Source organism: Protopterus annectens, chromosome 4.part0, assembly GCF_019279795.1.
Source record: "Protopterus annectens isolate FY-2018-M chromosome 4.part0, PAN1.0, whole genome shotgun sequence".
NCBI lineage: Eukaryota > Metazoa > Chordata > Ceratodontiformes > Protopteridae > Protopterus > Protopterus annectens.
Genome location: NC_056733.1, coordinates 1,289,409,835 through 1,289,431,314, shown reverse-complemented (window position 1 = coordinate 1,289,431,314; position 21,480 = coordinate 1,289,409,835). Strand labels below are relative to the sequence as shown.

At 37.0% G+C, this 21,480-nt stretch overlaps 1 protein-coding gene across 1 annotated transcript in view; it reads left to right on the top strand.

Annotated features, from left to right (window-relative positions):
- LOC122800434 (vomeronasal type-2 receptor 26-like) overlaps positions 1-21,480 on the top strand; it is a 243,397-nt gene that overhangs the window by 26,047 nt on the left and 195,870 nt on the right. Inside the window, exon 3 of the mRNA XM_044069879.1 lies at positions 20,361-20,484. Within this exon, the coding sequence (XP_043925814.1) occupies positions 20,361-20,484 (124 nt within the window). The remainder of the gene's footprint in view (positions 1-20,360; positions 20,485-21,480) is intronic.

Below are 21,480 nucleotides of genomic sequence, written 5' to 3'. Positions count from 1 at the left end.
TCCATTTCCTTGCTAGGCGTCTTCTTCATATATTCTATTTTACACTGACTACCAGCATCTTTTCCACACTTTTCAAACATTCCACAATTATGCCACTCCTTTACATTTCTAACTGCGAACTGTAGATGACTGCTACCGAATTGCCAACTCTGACCTACTATCTAAACTGCAGGAAACTCTTATTTACAAACAAACTCTAAATATCTTAACAAATATAACATGCTTTCAAATAGGAAGCATGGAATTAGGCATAAATACAGTATAGTTCTTGTTATTCTTTTCTTAACCAGCTGTATCTATTCCATTATGGAAGGTTTCAGGCTTACTGCTGCTATTTTTAGAGACCTTAACCTTACCTTGGACTGTGTCAGCCATGACATTTTCACAAACAGCTTACAGCATGTGGCATTTCAGAAGTCTGTCCCATAGTACTCCCATTATGTCCATGATAGATCAAAATTCTCCTACCCCATGGGTGCTGTGGGATGCAAGGACACATGCCCCCAACTGAAAATGTGTATCCTGAGTGTGCCAAACCCTGAGAATACTAAAACAAATTATTGATGTTTGCTGCTGAGTGCATGCATTCATATGTGAGGGCACCATACAAATGAAGTTGATTCTTTAGTGAACCTTTTGAATGCCTTCTAGCCAGGAGATTAAGTGAGGCAGAGGTAGCCATTACTACATTTTAATTGCCAGTCAAGAGAAGAAATTAATGTTTTTAGGAGAGTGCTAATTACACAAACCCACACTAAATAAAATGTAGCATGCATGTAATGCCCCAGTTGGATATGCATACCTCTCAACAGTCCAAAATTTTGCAGAATGTCCATATTTTTACTTGATTTTTGGCCTGTTACTCATAAAATTTGAGGTGCTTTTTTTTAAGTGATAGAGGACTTTCATTTGAGCTTTAGACTTTATAGGTTCATAGGTTCATACTAGGCTATCTGCCCTAGGGCATTTATAAGCCTAGCCAGAGTATGTTTGGCTTTCGCCACCCATTTTAAATTAATTTTGCTATGCTCTTTTTCGAGGTTAGTATACTGTGCCTCTGTCTAACAGTGACACAGAAGTGATACCCGGGGTAAACCTACGATCTCCCATCCACTCATCAAGATTCCTCTTGAAGAGAGTCAATGAGGGACTCTGCCTAACCTGGACTGGGATTTTATTCCAGAGAGAAGGGAGCCTCTGGGTTATGAATCTGTCCCTCCAGCATGTCCTATTTATTTCAGTGCTGAGGTTCAAGTCTCTCAAGCATGTAGCTCGATGGGATTTGGATTTTTTGAGGTGCAGCATGTCCCTTAATTCCAGGTTGGACATGGCTTTAAACGTCAGGCACAGGTCGCCTCTGAGCAGGTGGTATGCCACTGAGTAGAGCTGGAGTTTCTTTAACCGGGCAGAATATGGCATCTGTTTGAGCCCTTTGATCCTCTTGGTGAGGTACCTTTGGAGTCTTTCCAGTAGCTGCAGGTGTTTGGTAAGGTACATCCCAAAAGGGGCATTGTACTCGATTATGGGCCTGATGAGGGATGAGTAAAGAGGCACAATGACCTCCCCTAATCTAGATGTGAATCACTTCATGATTAGGTGGGCTATATAAAATGTGTTTCTAACCACTTTGGCCACATGGTTGTCAAATGAGAGCTTGCTATCAACTTGGGTCCCCAGGCCCCTAATTACTTCTTCTGTACTTAATGGATTACCACCTATGTGGTAATTTGTGGGCACTTTGTTTTTGCCAAAGGGGATGACTATACACTTTTTGGCATTTAGCTTGAGGCCATGGCTCTGGCACCAGTTGTCTGTTTCTATGAGGCCCTTTTGGAGGATGCTTGTGTCGGCTGGAGAGTCGATTATGGCACCCAGTTTGCAGTCATCTGCGAACTTGGTCAGCCACAGTCCTTCTGTGTTGGCCTGTACCACCGAGAAATATATACTGAACAAGAGAGGTCCCAGGACTGAGCCTTGTGGGATGCCACTTGTAACTGGTTTGGAGTCTGACATGGCACCAGCAATTCTAAGCATGTGGGTTCTGTCCTTGAGCCAGTTTGCAACCTATCTAGTGACATAGGGGTTTATATTTAAGCTGGTGAGCTTATCTATAATGCCCGAGTGGGGTATTGTATCGAAGGCTTTTGCGAGGTCCAGGTAGGCTGTGTGGACCACCTTCCCTTTGTCAATGGCCTTGGTGACTGTTTCAAAGAAGTTGACCAGGTTTAAGAGGCAGGATCTGCCCTTAACAAAGTCAAACTGGGTAGGATCCAGTGTCTGTAGGTCCCCAATATCTTTATTTATGAGGTCCATGATGATCCTTTCCATAGCTTTGCAGACCAAGCTAGTCAGGCTTATGTGGTGATAGTTTCCAGGGTCCGTTGAGGCACCACCTTTGTGGAGAGGGACCACTGCTGCTGTACGCCACTCTTTGGGTACATATCCTGTACTAAGGCTGAGATTGAACAGTAGTTGTATGTTTGGGTTTAGCTCTTCTTGGAGTTCATGTAGGACACAGCCCAGGACACTGTCTGGTCCCGTTGATGCTGTGTTTTTTGCTTTGGAGAGGGCAGCTCTTACCTGAGCATCTGAGATGTCAGGGGGGCAGCACTCTGCTGGGATAGATGTTTGCCCTTTTGGTGGGGAGAAGTTTGCGCTGAACCTGTCAGCTAGGATGTTGGCAATGTCTGTGGGTTCAGTGTATTTTTTGTCATTTTGGACTAATTCTGAGCATATCTGGGAATTCCCACCCAGGTTTCTAACATAACTAAAGAAAGCCTTGTGATTATCCTTAGTGTCCTGTGCAATTTTTCTCTCGAAGCTGGCCTTAGACGATTTTATGAGTGCCCTTAGTTTTTTGCTAATACTGATCAGAGATGCCTTCCCTTTTGGGATTTTGCTCTATCATGTAGTAGCTTCCTCCTTCTATTGTACAGTTTGTTTATGGCTGGGGTCCACCAGACAGGACGTCTGCCTTTGGAGGATTGGATCTTGGTTTTATTTGGGATTGCATGATCCATGCATTCCTGAAGGTGTTCATAGAATGCATTTATAAAGGATTCTGCAGTCTGGGCCGTATTTTCCACAGGCCCGGGGGCTTTGAAGGATTCCACCTCAGTTTTGAGGAGTGTGAAATTTGCTTTAGAGAAGTTTTTCACTGTGTTTTTCCGGGCAGCAGGGTGGGGTCGGGATGTGAATATCCAGTGAGATCAGTTTATGGTCTGATCTTACCAGTGAGGGATACACTTCTGGTCTGGAGCATAGAGTCCCCATGTTGGTGATGATCAGGTCTAGTATGTTTTCTCCTCTTGTGGGAGTGGTAACAAGTTGTTCCATAGCATTTGACTTTATGAATTCTAGGAACCTTTGGGCTAGGGTGTTCGAGCTAGAGTAATGCTCCCAGTCTATGTTTGGATAGTTGAAGTCACCCAATATAATGGTGTTTGGAGAGACCTTCATATTTTCCAGTCTTCTCTGGAAAGCTGAGTGGGGTTCCTGGGTTTGGGAGGGTGGTCTGTATCAGGCTATAAACTGGAAGGCAGTTTTACCCACTGTTAGTTGCACATGGATAGTCTCTGATGCTTCGTGCTTTGCCACTAACCTGGAGGTGTGGGTATCTTTGATGAATATCGATACTCCCCCTCCTTTTGTGGTTCGGTCCAAGTTTTGGGGCTGAAAAGCATGGTATGAGGTATAACCTGGTAGTGCTGGGGTGCTCTTGGGAGCCCTAAACCAGGTTTCTGTTACTGCACAGATATTGATGTTCTCCATGCTAAGGAGAGTTTCGAGTGCGTGCATCTTGAGGTTTAGACTTCTGGCGTTGAGTAGCATTACTCTTAGTTTCTTATCCCTTGTGATACCTATGGAGGTGGGTTTGTCTTTTGAGCCTTGCCTAAAAAAGGCACTATGGGGGTAGCAAGAGCCTTTGCCAATATCCAAAAGCCCAGGGGTGACAGGTGCAAGCCGTCCCTAGCGAAGCATCGTGGCTTGTCGAGCATATCATCCCAGGCTGACAGGCATTGGATCTCCTTTGAATGACACCAGTACTTAAGCCAATTGTTGAAATTGATCATCTTGTCTTCATATTGTGGCATCATTCTTGGTGAGGGTAAGATGCTACTCAAGGTCAGGGTCATACCAGCCTGGGCTACATGTTCAGAGAGCTCCTCTATGTCTCTTTTCATGTAGTCCAGGGAGGTACATCTCAGGTCATTCACACCAGCATGGACAATGACTGAGTCATATTTGTACTTGCCTTGGAGTGACCTGAGTGCTTGTGTTATGTGGTGGATCCTAGCGCCCGACAGGCTGCTCACTGTGACCTTCTCCTTGTTCAGCCTGGTGAGTGGGACGTCAGTGTGCCTGACGATAGAGTCACCTATTACAAGTGTATCAGGTGTGTTGTTTAGCCTTAAGGGCTGTGACTGTTCGGCACACTGGCTTTGTGAGATATGTGTTGCACGTGTTTTGTTTTGGGGTAGCGGTTGCTTGGGTGTCTCCTTTGGAGGTCTCTGCTGCTTAGGCAGATCTTTATTTAGAGCCTCCTAGTATGTTTTTGTGTGATTATGTATTTGGTTTGCTGTCATGGTAGGTCTATGTGAGACTGGAATTGTAGTGAGTGTGGTTTCCTTCTCCTCCTGACAGAGGATTTTCACTGGAGCTTTAAACTTTATATCCTTAAGTAAATGCATGCTGATGTAAAATCTTTTCTAGCAACTATGTTTATAAGAGCAATATTTAAAATCTGACTGTAACTGTTGGCCTTTGTTCCACTATTATTTTTGGCTTTGACCAGATTTCTTGTGCAGAGAGCGGGAGGTATGTAGATAAGGGAAATCTGGTAAAGTGACTTACTCTGTTAAAGATGTAAGTAGAGACAATCAATCCATGTATTCCTGAGGCAGTTCATTATTAGCTTGGATCCTTATTCTGCTACACTTAACCTCTCATAATGTCTGTTTTCGTAAATTAGTCATTAGCATTTCATATGTCTTATTGTTCAGAAAATATATGTCCATGCAACACCTGTTGTAGTTCTGATAACTTTTTAGGTAAATTAGAGGAGTTTGGCACTTAAAGCTCTAAGCTGTAGTCAAAGGTATAGGATTTGAAACTTCCTACCACCATTTGCCTAGTGTTTCAGTTAACAAGTCACTTAGACAGAACTCTTGCATCACCCCAAAAAGGGACAGCTGCTCCAATGTGTTTACCTCGTTTAACAAACAGAAAAATAAATTGCACCAGACCATATTTTTTGGCTTTGTCCAGAATTCTTGAGCAAAGAAATTAATCTGCTGTACAAACTACCAGACCTTCCCTTGTGTCTTTAGTTTCTGATAAATCACTGAGTCAAAAATCACTAATGTTTGCAGTCAATATGCTAATCAAGTTTAATAGTTGCCAAATGTTTAGAAAATGCATGGTAATACAAAAACAGTTTCATTTAGGTGAATTAGAGTATTTTATAATGTATCTGTCTCTAATTCTGCATAAAATCACCAACTTTGCCTCATGTTTATTCCCTGTCCATCATTAACTTTATTTTGATAAATCAATTACTGAGGATTAAAACTTTTGCGGTGATGCAGTGGTAGCATTGTTGCCTCACAGCAAGAGGTTCTCCCGTTCAATTCTTGGCTGGAGTGCGGGGAGTGCCTTCTGTGTGGAGTCTGCATGTCCTCCCTGCGGTTGGGTGGGCATTTGAATGACATGCGTAAATGGGCATGCCTTTGTTGAAGGTTGAACGTCGAGCTGGCACCTCAGCATTTCTGAAAATCTACTGCCAATTATTAGCGGACCGGAGTTCTGCAGTGGCGGCCCCTAACCGGGAAAAGCCGAAAGACAACAACAACTGAGGATTACTATCAGTTAGTACTGGGAGTCATTACATTTTCATAGCTTTTATTCAGAAAATGTAGATACATTAAACACTTAATGCTTTGTTAGCATTTAATGTGATTTGGAGTTAACCATCACTTTAACAAACTGCTTCCTTGTAAGCCAGCTGTACAGGGTATTAATCTTCTCACCTCCATTTGCCTACATTGTGATTTTGAGTAAGTCATTTAACTAGGCAGTGTTCCTAGGTCATCCCATGACCAGGGATATCATTGACTGGGTTTAACTGCTTAATAAATACATAATATTTAAATTTGTCCATTTTTGTCCTACAATATTTTTGGTTTTGTCCAGAATTCTTGAGCAAAGAAATTGAAATATATTTTGCAGTGATACTTTTAAAAATGTAATCTAATAAGACTGTCAAAATGCCACCAATGTCTTCAGACACAAAATACCCCCCAATTATTTACATAAGTGCTTTACTCTCATATCAGAGACTTCTTTGCATTAAATTAATACACCAAACCGCAAGTATTTAAATCTGTGCATTCAATTAATAAAAATTGAGAAGTCTTAAAGGAAGAACATTTTCTTAAAGAAAACTTCTTAAATGGCAAAGTTGTATTCAACATTTACCAGAACACACAGAAAAGTTAAAAGGTTCAATATATTATTGTGAATTCAAAGACTATTGAATCATAAAATAAAAAAAATTATATGATAAATTAATAAACTCTGTATAAATTTAATACATGTTGACCTCAAAATACATATTACGTAATTTGTTTGCATTATACCAATTATTAAAAACATTTAGTTTGATTAAAAAACTTTAAGTGGGAAAGAGATGGTAAACATTGCATATTAAGTTAAATAAAATATTGTCAATTATGTTCATAATCTAGCTTTTAATATACTTGATAAAAATATATTATCATTTAAACCAGGGTAGGCTGTTGCATTTAAGCTTATCTGCCAAGTGAGTACTCTATTCTCCAATAAAGATTATCAGTCATGGTCTCTGTCACTTACCACCATCAATTATAAAAAATGTAAACTTTTTAAAAGCACTACATTTTAATGAATGTTTTATCCGGTTTTCTTATTTTTGTATTCCCTGATATTTACATGTTCACAAATTTTCTGTCAAACAGTACTCTTTTCAACATAGAATGCAGGACAGGAGGAACATGGGACTAAATAAACCACACCCTGGTTTCACATCTCAAATGACTGGGCTGCCTATATTTTTGTATTCCTCTATTACCATGTTTGTGCCATCATAGATAAATCTACAATAAGCACAATGTCTACATTTTGTCATTTAAGTATCCTATTTTATAATAGTGTTTCTGTTCTCAAACATGTCCCTTACTATAAAACTATATATTGTTTTTACCCTTTATTTCTTTCAATTAAGCATTACATGTCAAATCACAGGTTTTATTATATATTTTATTCAACTGTGTCTCGAGAATAGCAAATGAGTTATGAATGTCTCATATTTTGAGTAGCATGATTGTCCCTTTTAGATAAAATATTTTTTACCCAAAATAGGTCCAAATTTTTGTATTTCAATGAATTAAAGCTCTTATGTCTTCCTCTCCTTCCTTTACCTCTACCTGGATCATCAAACCTATCAAAGTTTTTGTCTCAAATAGTTACTTAAGCTCCTTCTCCTTTCAGTAAGTTTCCTCCTGTTCCCTGCTCCTCTCTCTAGCTCTGCTACAATCTCCTCCATCTTGGAATTCCTGGAATTGCAGTAGCAGCATTCCAACACAATCTAGCAACTCCAGAGTATGCAATTTCCTTTTCTCCAAAGAATGGGGTACTTTATTTTACAAAACAACTTACAGTATTTACAATACTATATACATTACATATCTGGATAAAATTAGAGCGTTCTTCATCACTCGTATACAGGATCATAGAATCATAGGAGGTTACTAGGCTAACAGCCCCAGGGCCCTTACAAGCCTAGCCAAGTTCAAACTGTGTTCCTAAGGGTGTCTGGTTCAAGCAGACACTTAAATCAGCAACTATTGCCCCTGTCCAAGAGGGACACAGATGGAACCCCTGAGGTGAACTTCTGGCTACCCATCCAATCATCCAAATTGCACTTAAATAGGGCCAATGACAGGCTTTTGTTTAAAATGAATAGGGAGTTTCTTTCAAAGGTGGGGCAACCTTTGTGAGACAAATCTATCTTTCCAGCAAGTTCTGTTGATGTCATATACCAGGTTAATGTCTTTTGAGCCAGTGACCCATGTGCCATTTCACTTGCGAATGTGCAGCATTTCCATCAAACCTGAGTCAGAGATTGCTCTATATGCAAGACACAGGTCACCTCTAAGCAATCTGTATGACACAGAGTAAAATGACAAAGATTTCAGTCTGCCCACATAAGACAGATCTTAAAGACCCTGAATTTTCTTTGCAAGGAACCTTTGTGGTCACTGCAATTGCTGCAGAGGTTTGGAAAGGAGCATACCAAAGGGAGCACTGCACTCTATTATTGGCCTGATGAGGGAAGAGTACAGGGAGGGTTATAACTTCTTTTTATCTGGAAGCAATGCATTTGCTTATGAGGTGAACAATATAAAATGCCTTTCTTACCATTATGGAGACATGTTGATCAAAGTTAAGGTTGCTGTCAATTTGTGTGCCCAGATCTCTCACCACTGACTGTGTGCTTAGGGTATTGCTATTGATGTGATAGTCTGCAGGAACATCATCCTTGCTGAAGAATATGATAATGCATTTTTTTGCTTATGTTTAAGACTGTGACTTTGGCACCACTCATTAGTCTGCGTATGACCTTCTTGCAGGATTTTGACATCTGTAGGGGTTTCAATGATCACTCCCAGTTTACAGTCATCAGCAAACTTTGTCAGCCACAGTCCTTTAGCCTGCACTTCTGAAAAGTAGATTATGAATGGTAGGGGGGCCCAGAATTGATCCCTGGGGAGCACCACCGGTTATGGGCCTGCTGGAGGAGGTGGAGTCTCCTATTTTGACCATATGAGTTCTATCAGTGAGCCAGTTTGCAACCCACCTGACAATATATGGGTTGATACCCAGTTGGGTGAGTTAATCAATGATGCCTGAGTGGGGGATTGTGTCAAAGGCCTTGGCTAAGTCTAGGTAGGCCATATGCACAGATTTGCCCTTGTCTAAAGCTTTGGTGACTGTCTCAAAGAAGTCCACCAAGTTTAACAGGCATGATCTGCTCTTGACAAAGCCAAACTGGATGGAGTTGAACATTTGAAGATTTTCTAATTATTTGCTAATGAGATTCATGATGATTCATTCCACAGCCTTGCAGATAAGGCTGGTCAGGCTAATGGGTCTATAGTTCCTGGAGTCCATGGATGCACCTCCTTTGTGCAAAGGGATGATGGTAGCTGTTTTCCATTCCACTGGGTTGAAGCCAGTGCTTAGGCTATGATTGAAAAGCATGCCCAATGATGATGCTAATTCCTATTTTAACCCATGTAGAACACAACATGGGATGTTGTCTAGTCCCATAGAGGCTGTGTGTTTGGCCTTGGAGAGGGCATTTAAGACCTGCTGCTCAGTGATACTAGGTGGGAGACAGGTGTTTTGGATGATTTGGGGTATATGTGGTGGGGACAGGGGAGTGAAGTATTCACTGAACCTGTCAGCCAGCAGGTTTGCTATATCCACAGGTCCTATATATGTAGTACCATCAACTACGAGTTCAGCACAAATCTGGGCCTTACCTTTGAGATTACTGATATAACTAAAGAATGCCTTGTGGTTATCCATAGTTAGGGAAGCTAATTGGGATTCATAGTTAGCTTTGGAGGACTTCACTAGGAGTGTTTCCAGTTCCAGATTCCTTTCTGTTCTTAGATAGTAATTTCTTTCTCCTGTTGTATAATCTGGTTGTCCACCAGGCAGGTTTGTTTTTCCTTGAACATCTTGCTTTATTATTAACAGGTATAGCAGAATCAATACAATTGTACAGGTGCTTGTATAAAGTATTGGTGTATAACTCAGCATAGATCTCTGTTCCATCAGTGAGGGGAGGGGCTATGAAGCTATTTATCCCGTCATGTAAAAGGTTGTAATCGGCCTTGGAAAAGTTTTTTTAGTCAAAGTGTTGCTAAGGGAGTGTCTTATGTTATAGTTACTTCTAGCAAGACTGATTTTGGTCATATCTCACCAGGGATGACCACATACTGGGGAGGTGCAGCAGTCACCCATGTAGTTTAGCACCAGGTCCAGGATGTTTGAGTCCTTTGTGGGTTTGTCAGCAAGTTGGTCCAGGGTACTGGAGTTAATGAAGTCTAGAAACCTTTGGATAAGTGAGTTAGGACACATATAATTTATCCAGTCTATGGATGAGTAATTAAAGTCACCCAAAACCAGGGTGTTTTGATTGCATCTTGATTGATTCATGTAGTTCCAAGTAGGCTTACTTTGTTTATCTGATCTCCACTCAGTTCCACAACCAAAATATTATCTTTAACATTTCTGTTAAGTCCCATTTAGCATTGTACATTATTTCTTTAACTTTTTCATTCCAAATAATCCAAATCACATTAAACACTTATCAATCTGTTTTACCTACATGTTTTTTTTTGCTTTTATCTTTTTTAAATACATATGCAGTCATATCCATATCTGCCACTTGTTCTCTTTATATCATCAAAAATAATATGTATTTCTTTCTCATAATTTCTCAATTTTTTTACATCTCAGAAAAACATGTTCCTTATCTTAGCTTGCACTGGCAATTTCTTTATAGCAAGCCTCCACAAAAAATCCTCACATTCAAACATATCTTTACATCTTTCATTTCAAGCTTTTAAGGCTTTACTTTTCATGTGCTCTAATTATTTTCATGGGTATACACAACATGTCTCCATTAACTATTTATACTACATTTTTGTATCATTTTCTAGTTCTTCCATATTTTCTATTTTTATAAAGTGTCTTTACGATTTTTCATACTACATTCTTTTGTATATTTATCCTGTGATATTTTATTAAATTCTCATTTTTTCTCTTTACCATTTAAGCAGTTTATACAAATTCAAATATACCACATGCACAATAGAGTTTACTTACCCCAAACTTCTTTTCCTACATACAATATTCCTCTCTTTACAGAGTTTAGTCTAGTTCCCCATATAAAGGAAACAATTTATTTTTCATATATTATTGGCATATTAAATACACTAGCTGGATATGCTAATTTTTCTAAAAGGTATATTTTCTTGATAAAAGAAAATCTGAATATTTTCCAGTAGTCACATATAGTGTAATTTTTTTTTATTAAACTCTTCCACTGTTTTTGTTGTTGTTGCGGCTTTCGGATTTTCCCGGTTAGGGGTCGCCACAGCGGAACTCTGGTCCGCTAATGATTGGCAGTTGATTTTTACATGCTGAGTTGCCAGCCCTACTGCACAACCTTCAACAAAGGTACTCCCATTCACGCATGTCTCCACGCAGAAGACGCTCTAGCTGAGAGTCGAACCGGACAGCGTCTTACTGTGAGGCGACAACGCTACCGCAGCACCACCACCACCACTGTAAATCTCCAATATCTTGCTTCCCAAATGTAATTCATAATACTTCTATTTCTTGCATATTGAAATCAATTTCTTGTATTTTTCCATCATACCCCATCATCTACTTTTCTATGTATTCAAGTTCACACCTATTACTTGTAAATATTTATTTAAATGCTCTTTCTTCTTTCATTCCACCTGCCTGTCTAGTAATTAAAATATCAGCATATGATAACATTGTAGGTATCTCAATTCCTTCTTTTGACATATAACTTACAGTCAAACTCTTGATTTATATTGTGTGCTGTTACAATAATTACTAATGCAAATATTGTGCTACTCATAGGACCTCCTTATATAATTTTGCTGCTAATATTTATTTCCCCACTTAGCCAACTATTAATTAATAATTTTATTTTATTATATTCTTATGAAGTTACACATGCATTTTTTATCTTATCACTTATATTATAGGGTTTGAATATGTCCCATAAAATTCCATGTTGTATATTGTCAAATGCTTTACTTAGGTTTCCTGCCATGATCTGTAGTTCCTGCCCATTCAAGATGTCATCTATTAACTCTAACAACCATTAGCAATTCTAAACTTTCTCTACATTTAACACAACATATTGTATCTTGTATAAAGCTCATAATTTTACTTATTTATATAATTTTCATAAAAAATTATAATCTATATTATTCAATACTATTTATTTCATTCCTTTTACCTTTTTCCATATAAATTTAAATATCCCACTGCATAGTTCCTTATATTAAAAACACAAATTTAACCATTCATTTAACACTTCTATAAATTGTTTCTTCTGTTCTATTGTCAGATTTTTATACTGTTGATATTCTTTTCCATCAGGTCTTGCTGCTGTTTCTACATTTACTTGTCATAGTGGTCTGTCTACTTCCTCTAATAATATTCTCTTTTTCAAAATCCTTATTATCTTGATCTGAAAAAGTTTTTACTGTCCATAATATTTCTCTTTTCTTCCTCTTATCATCAAACATTTCTGACACATAATACACTATTTTCATTATAATTTTTGATCCCAACTTATCATTATCTTTCAATTCCCTCATTATACTACCTTATTTTATTATTTGACTTAAATATAGAACAACGTATTTCTGTCCCTGCAGAAAATATCGGATATATAACACAATCCTAATTTTTCTTCTTTATTTATCCCAGAAATTTATTTTTCATTAATGAAATATTTTTTTTCTAAATTACCGAATGCCTCACTTATAGTGTTATATCTTTTCTTCACTTCTTTTCTCTTATTTCTGACACACTATATAACATTTTACATTATCTTAAGACATTCACCATTCAGATCAATCTTTGTTAAATTGTCTCATACTAATGTGATCCTCCCATAATTCTAAGCATCCTATTTCCCCTTTTCCTTCGTATTTTTCTCATTTAACTTTTTTCTATATTAGCATATTTACTTTTTTATCTTTATTCAAATAGCTTTATGATCTAAAAAAACTGTTCCTGTTGTACCTTCTTTCATAGTCTGTAATTCTTCAGATATCAGAAAATAATCTCTCTGTTCTATATATTCTCATACTATATGTTCAATTACTATTATTCCAAATACTCAATTTACCACATCTTATAGTTTCTATCAGTTCATGATCTCGCCTCCTTTTTTGTTTTTCTTAAATCACAATTAAAATCCCCTAGTATAATAAGTTTTATATTTGAAGCCACATAGTTCAGAATTTGATTAAACACATCTTCGCTTTCTTTGTAACATTTGCATATGACACAATTATTCTGTATATTTTAATTTTCTATCTTTTTTCTCTAAAGGTGATCCTTCCCATTATAACTAATTTTATATCCAGAAATTTAACTGTTTTCTTAATCAGAACTGCTATTTCTGTATAAGTATCTTGACCTAGATTCCAAACAACGTCATTTCTCCATAAAACTTCTGCTTGCAACCTCTCATCTTTTATTAATCTGATATTGTCTACTGTGTCCATATCCAATTCTTTACAAGATTCTAGAATAACTAACCTTCTAACTGTATTTTTTAAACTTTTTACGTTTACAGCTAGTATTCTACAATTATCTTGTCTTTTTCCAAATGATCCTATTAAAGTAATATTAGCCATTCATCCTTTATCTTTATCTTTTTTCTTTAATATTCAACCCTATAAAGTTTCATACCCTTTTGCCGATTGAATTCTTTCTGCCTTTAACTATTTTCTAATTAACATTTTCTTCACTAGTCTCAGAACCTTTTTCTATTCAGTTCTTCATGTTTTGTGATTCATTTCCATCTTTCTTTCTTTACTTATGACTGCCTCTTCTTCTTGCTTCTGTCCTTGTTCTTCTTGATTTATTTCAGTTTCTTACTGCATTTGTTCTCACTCTTCTCACTTAAACATACTTGCTTTTTCTACCCCATCCTTCCCTTTTTACAATCCGTCCACATGACCCTAAACTTATTACATTTGTAACACCTCATTTCGTAGTTTTTGTATTATGTCTTATTTCTCCACAAATATAACATTTTCTTTCGACACAATTCATAATCAAATGATATGTCTTTCCACAAAAACATTTTCATTTGTCCCCAATATTTCACAATTCCTTTTTGACCTTTGCAATCATTTTCTTTTCCATTTTTAGTATATAACATTTCAGTCCCATCCCCCAATTCATAACTCTCTATCATATACCTTGGAAATTCCATTATTTATTTACATATATTACTAAAGTATCCTTTTAAAGCCTTTTTTCAACTTCAGTTATAAATTGTATATGTATTTTGTATTGGTTTCTCTATAAAAGACTTTAAACAAATATAAATTCCAAGGAGCACAGTCTTACATTTTTCATATTATTCACATTTTTTTTCCATGACATGTCCATTTCCAAAAATCTCACAAAACTCTCTTTACTTACATGAATAAAATATCTTACTTGTGAGAGTTTATTTCCCAATGGAGGAATTATATCCAATACCGCATATCTTTCCAATCTTCTTTCTTCCTTACTATAAATCCTTACTGTAAGATTTCTTATCTTCTTAAATTGCAACTGTTTTCCTTCTACTACTTTTCTTCCCTTCTCCCTTACCATATTCTTCAAGGAATCCTAATGTATGTGTTACAAATCTCTGCATTTTGTCCATTAAATTCCCCCAATAAATGTCCTTATCCCTCTCTGGTTCATTCTGTAACCTTCCCAACCGGAGGGTATAACAAAAGCGTCATTGTTACCCATAATCTCCTCAGAAAAAAGCTCCTGCTGGAACCTGCATTCTGAATCCTTGAACGCCTGAATTATCTTCTCTCTCTTCTCCATCAAAATGCTTACACTTAAGCATTTTGTCCAGATTGGAAGGCTTGACCACCTTCTACATAATCACACTCATTCTTCTCCCCTTGTTGATGTGAAATCTTGATTGAATTCACTTTCATATCAATTGCTTTCTTCTCCTCTCTGATCATAGTCTCATCTGCCAACTTATCCTTTAACACTATCATATTTTCTGAAGAATTGAAACTGATGGCAGCAGTTGCTGACACCATATCTGTATGCCTCCTGGTTCTCCGAGCTTCATATGATCTTTAAATGGAAACAGGAAGCACCACGGAAACAGAGGTCCCACTCGTCAACACAAAGATGAGTAGGTAAAGTTCCCAAGTATTCTGGTGAAATTTTCCCAATACAGCATGAATACCACCTCAGCTATCCCCTGAAAAGATGCCATTAGCCTTGTGGGACTAACCTGCTCTACAAAAAATATAAATACATCACTGTTGCCACTATATTTGCTTCATTATATCTTTGTACTGTGACTATTTTAATGCATTAGAATCATTAAGTGGGTATAGTTATTATATCTCATTAGGCCTGCCCCCCCCCGAGTCTACTTCAAGCTCCCTTTATAAGAGCATGCTAAGTATTAAAGAAATCATAATGTCCATGTAAACAGAATTGCAGTAGAGGGAGTTAGATATCTTGTAGAGCTTCTGGAACTTATTTTCACTTTCACTTTTTTGCCTAGACTTATTCTGATTTGTGTTCAATGAGCAGCTCATACCTCTTTAACAGTAGATGTAAATGATCAACAAACTAAACTGTCTGAACTGCATGTTTAAGGTTTCTTATTTTCAGTCCAAGTGCTGAAAAACTCTCTCCTGCATTCTTACTAAAGTATCAGAACTATCATCGTAATCCAGGAGCTGTTAACTGATGGGGGGGTATAATTATAAGGAAGTTATGACCACTCGAGACTCTGTCCAAAAAGTTGATACAACAGAGTTGTTGCAGTATAAAAACATAAATTTAGGGATGATGTTTTCAGGCTGGTGACTAATTATGGCAGTTATAGAGTTTTTCAAATGTCTTAGCCACAGACACTGGAACATCCTTATGGCAGATAACAAAATATCTGAGTTAGTTCCTGCACATTGTTTATTTTCTTACAGAAGAGGAAAAGCTATTGGTAATTATTTTATCATTACAAGAAAAGTGTTAGACATAAAATGAACACACAGTGAACAATAGATTGCATCCCTGTGCTGGGTTGCCAGCCATCTGGGCATTGTTCTGCATGCATGTTTTAAAAAGAAAACAATTTACGTCTAGGAATATTCCCAAAGTTTTTGATATCCTTTATTTTGGTACTTGCTGTTCTGACTGGGTAGTTTACTTAGTTACTTGCACATACTCAGCTTTTTATGTATGACAGTCATCCAGACAACTTAAAACTCAGATTTTTGTGCATATGAGTGATGTTAAACATGGCTATCTGTCTAATGCATTATATAAACATGTCCAGAAACATCCTTTTGTTGTGTTTAATTGTATTATTATTGACAGGATTAATCTAGCTTCATGTAATAAGCTAGATTGGCATGGTATCCTGAATAATAAGGAATATTCCTAGATAGTGAGATTGGGGGCTTTATTTTCACTGAGGCTCAGTGAAGTGATGCTGTCTCTTTAAATGGGTGGTAATTCTCTAATAGTTTTTTATTACTTGTATATTTAAATGTGGCATTGTTGTTTGGAAATTAACACTGATGAAAGCATGGAGTTACCGAAATAGGTTTGTTCCTTAATGAAATAATATTAAATAAATGGTTTTGCTGATTTGAACTGCTGGCTGCTGTGGGGAACCAAATTTCTACCAGAAACTTGAACTAATTATTGTTCAAAGTACTCCTGACTCATTTGGAAACCTCCTTTCTGCTGTTACACATAATAAATATTAAAGGTTTAACCAAGAACCTTCCATATCCTTCCTCACATTGAAGCACAGTTTCAAAAAGTGCTCATACATCTTAAAGATGCCTAGAAATCTCTTACCTGCTTAGTCTAGATTTAACACTGTCCTGTATGGTCTCCCCCATACATTTGAATATGTATTCCCAGCAGTTGCTTTCATGTATGTTCAGAAACTAGCTCTCCTCCAAAAGACTGAGAATAAAACTAAGGTTCATCCAGCTGCTCATTTCCCTTGTCCATAATCTACTCACATTTAAACTCTTAACAGATTGCTATTGACCACCCCTATGCCACCTACCCCAGTTTTGCAGCAGCCCACATGCACTATGTAACCCAGTCACCCTCCTATTCTACCCACTCATATTCCTCACTGCTGCAAAAAACTCCTTTCACAAGCTAAAACCTGCTTCATGGAACCCAGTCCCTAATATAATCAAACAAGCAGCCTCTTCCAATAATTGAAGGGCTTTTTCAGGGACAACTTAAACAAGCCTGCCAATGTAAATTATTTGATACTGCTGACTCATACTCTCCACTCTCCCACATTTCTTCTCTCCCTTCTCTAACTACCCCATTTACCACCTTATATTTTTAACAGATACCTACTCACAACTGACGGCCTTCTCTTTTATTCACTGTATCAACTTATTTCTTTTTCTTCTCTCTTTACTCCTTTCTTTCTTCCCTGAAAAATGCTGCTCTGGTTAACTCTTTGTTATTACTCTTCTCAATGCTTAACTGAAACCCATAAGGCTTCGTCTCATTTGTAAGATTATTGTTCATTATCTTTTAGTGTACTCAAACTACTGCCTTTTAATTTAATAGTGAATAAGTGTTTTTTTCTTAAATTTGTTTTCTAATTTTTCTTTCTTGATGATGGACTTTGTATTACCTCTGCAGAGCCATTTTATTTTTTTGTAAAACTTTTTCTTTCATTGGGCTTTGGTTGTTTTCTGAAAATAGTCTTGACCAGTGTACATACACTGCTAACAAATGTAAAATACATTGAACAAACAAACCTTGCAGTTTGAAACACAACATAATGGTACGTTCTATGAAAAGAAAGACAAAATATGCCTAGGAATAAATGTGTGACATACTGTCACACTCTAGTAATGCCAGCTATAGATAGTTGAATCTCAAAGCTGTCAAATCACCCATCCTTCAGCACACACCACCCCATTTCCATAGATTGCATAGCTGATCTCTAATATAAACTCCCACTCCAGGAATGCTCACTTGTCAGTAACCTGCAAAATTAGTACAGATGAGAAGGGCTTAAATACATTGATAATTATTCTTTCAGTTGAGGATTTAAAACAACAATTTAGCTCACCTAACAGTAGTACTTGGAATGCTATTCTCTAAAGTTAAAATGCTCACAAATCCTTTGTTTTTCTAATGCTATTTTGATAGTATGTGTTTAAATCACTTAAAATGTTGCTTCTTTGTCTGTTTTCTGCTATGAAAGGACTTTGACTACTACAGCGTCTTTCCTATGCTGTTAACTCTCCTGGTTCTCCATCATGTATAACTGATATCTAATGCATTAGATATTGATCTACACCTGAATAACCCCAACTTTCAGACAATAATTTAGAAGTAATCCATTAGCCTTATGCAAAGTGCCCCAGTGACTCATTTCATCAAGACTGTCATTTATCGGTTATATTATGTCATAATTTTTGTGTCCCATTCTATACTGTTCACTTTCATATGCCACATAAATTGAGGTTTGCATTCTTATCAGTGAAACTTCTAGAAGATTGATATTGCTGGATGTGTCAAGGTAAGGAGTGCAATAGGGCCTCTTGCATCCTTGAATTTAATACTGTAATCTCTATCACCAAGAATGCTATATTGTTTTTCACAAACATGTTAAATCAGTTTATGAGTTTAGATTAAGGGGGGGGGGGTGATTTCATACTTATCCTGTCATATCCATCAACATGTCTGTTCATTTTTAGTAAAAATATTAGTAAATATATTTGAATTTCATGAAGAAATTAGGTACAGTATAGTTTCAATATCCATAATTTACATAACATACATCCCCTTCAAGCTCTCATGAAGAAATTCTGATAATTCTGTTCCCATTATTGTTTCAGAAGCATTATGTCAGTACTAGTTTCTTTGCTGGTCTCGTGTACATTCTACTCTTATGTAAAAGAAACACTTGTTTAGCAAAGATGGGAATACATAGCCAAGTTGGTATTTTGTTAATTGTGTAGAATTTCGCAATGCACATACAGTGGAACAGATACATAGCATTCGTTAGGACTTTGTGAAACAGTGCAGCAAGGAAAGCCGAAAAACTGAGCAGCTTTCAGCATCAGAGAAATGTAATGGTTTTGTACAGCTCTCTTACAACTGCTTCCCACCCCACTATGTGATACAAAGGTACATACCCACACCATTATCTTTTTCTTCCTGTTCTGCAGAATTTCAAAAGATGTCTGCACACTGTTCAGGTCCTATTAAAGGAGAACTCCACATTAGAACTAAAAAAAAGTCTATTTTTTCACTCTATCCCTGCTTTCTGAGATATTTTATCATCTCAAAATCACTCTGACTGTTTCTTATAGAATTTTAATATATTTTCTGAATAATGGCTGTCAGTGGTGCTTGGCATATCTATGTGATCTTATTTTTCTCCAAGCCTTCCCTCTTTCCCATAATCTATTTCAAATCTGCTTTATATGAGTCATGCTAGATATAAGTAGTAGTGGTGTACTCTAATTTCATTGACATGTAATGGGATTAGTATCTGTCACTGTCATCTTATATATCTTCCGTAACAGGACTTCTTCTTTTATTCCTTGAGTGGCCCTCATTTGTATGTGTATAGGGGCTTGGTTTTTTGTATACTAAGGAATTATACAGCTGCAACCAAAACAATCGTGAAATTGCAGGCCTTTGTTCAAAGTATCCTTTTGTAGTCCAAGATGAATTGACAAACCCAGCCCCTACGCTTTGGTAAATGTGCTGATACTTTACAAGAATTACAAGAAAAAATATTTCTGGTTTTCTCTAAATATCACAGACATTTTTGATACTACATTCAAGTCATCTTAAAATGTAAAGTAGTATAAGCAAACATTTAAAGTTTAAAGCTTACTATTTAAATACAGTGATGCTGCTTAGGTAAATTTGTCAAAAGTGGTGGCAACTGCCTTTGAACCACTGACAGATCTAATTGCTCTGTTTTGCTAGGAAAGGCATGTCTATGTTAGAAATACCTGTAAATGAGTGTAAGTTCTCTTACTCTCTGTAATAAAGACAATGAAAAAATAGTTTCACACCTCCCTGTCTTGTTCACAGAGGCCTTAGCTCTTGACTACAAATTTATCTGAGTCTGTGGTATGTCATGCAGGTGTAGACAAATTCCTCCGCAACTTATGCGAGAAGTTAAGCTTAAAGAAGTGGGCAGTCTTTCTCTTCCTTTGTTACAAAAGTGAGGAAATGAAAGTTTTATAAAGTGCAAGCAGGCTTCAGGTACTTACACAGTCCTGGAATTGTATTGTAGGAAGAAAAGCAACCTAAGAGTTGAGTTAAACTGAAGGAGAATGTGGAGTTTTCATTTAAAGCACAGATGTTTTTGAGGACTAATGTACTAATACATTTTTTTGGAAGACATTATTTTTTTCAATAACTACTTTACTCACTTGATAAAAAAAAGTTGTGTATGCTTTACCATTTAATAGACTCCAGTTTCTGTCTGCAGTGATCCCTGCCCCACTGGTTACAGAAAATCGCTCCGACGTGGGCAACCGGTCTGCTGTTTTGACTGCATCATGTGTTCAAAGGGACATATTGCAAATCAATCAGGTAAAAAAAATCTATTGAAGAGTTGTCATAATTATTCTAACTTTAGAGTGCACTCACTAATTTAATAATGTCTTCTAGCTATAACTTATTTTATTTCAACCAAGAGCAAGATAACCCTTTGAATGAAAAACAGAAGAGCCTTGAAATTCAGTATTAATGTAAGCATAAATATCTCTTAACCACTATTGTTTTAATATGAATAAAAAAACTGTTTCTAAACACTTTCTCATTTTCTGCAGAGTACATAGTTCCTCATCCATGTGTTCTACCTTCTTCCATGTCCTCTCATCTTGAAATTGTTTCTGTTTCCCTTCTGTATTCCAACTCCTGCTGTTACACTTTGTTTCTCTGTAACAAATAGCGGTTTTTATTGCCCTTATGCTTTTATTTCCTTTTAAAAGTGCCATCATTGCACTGGCCTTTTCCATGACCTGCTTTACTAATAGTCTCCACTTGAGATAATAAGAAGCTTATACAGGCAAAGTATCTCCTTTTCTGAAATGTCTTTTTAACTGTCCCTGTGCCCTCCTTTCCCCACTCCACAGCCAGAAGTCTAACTGCACGAGTTGCCTCATCCTTGAGATTTCAGCACCTTAATATAAATATTTTTCCTGGATTTGGCTGCGTCATGTGTCCTTGATAGTGTCTTTATTCCTTCTTTCTCCAAAATCTCCTCTGCCAGGTCACTCATTCTGTTAAGGATTACCATATCCTGTTGTCTAATTCTTTGAGACCAAATTGGTCACTACATTACTCACCTTCATAACCGTCTATGTTCCTTCTAGACAATGCCTGCCTGCCTTCCTGACAATGTGCCCATTTGTGCTGCTATTCTTTCTCTCCACTTACGACCCTTAATTTTACTTTCTGCCTACTTATTGACTTTCTAACATAATTTTTTTCAACATTTTCACTTCTGTGTTTCTTCTAGTTCTTCTTCCTGTCAGGTTGCCTGTAATGTTGGCAGCCAATCTTCATTCCTACATCTTTCTGCAT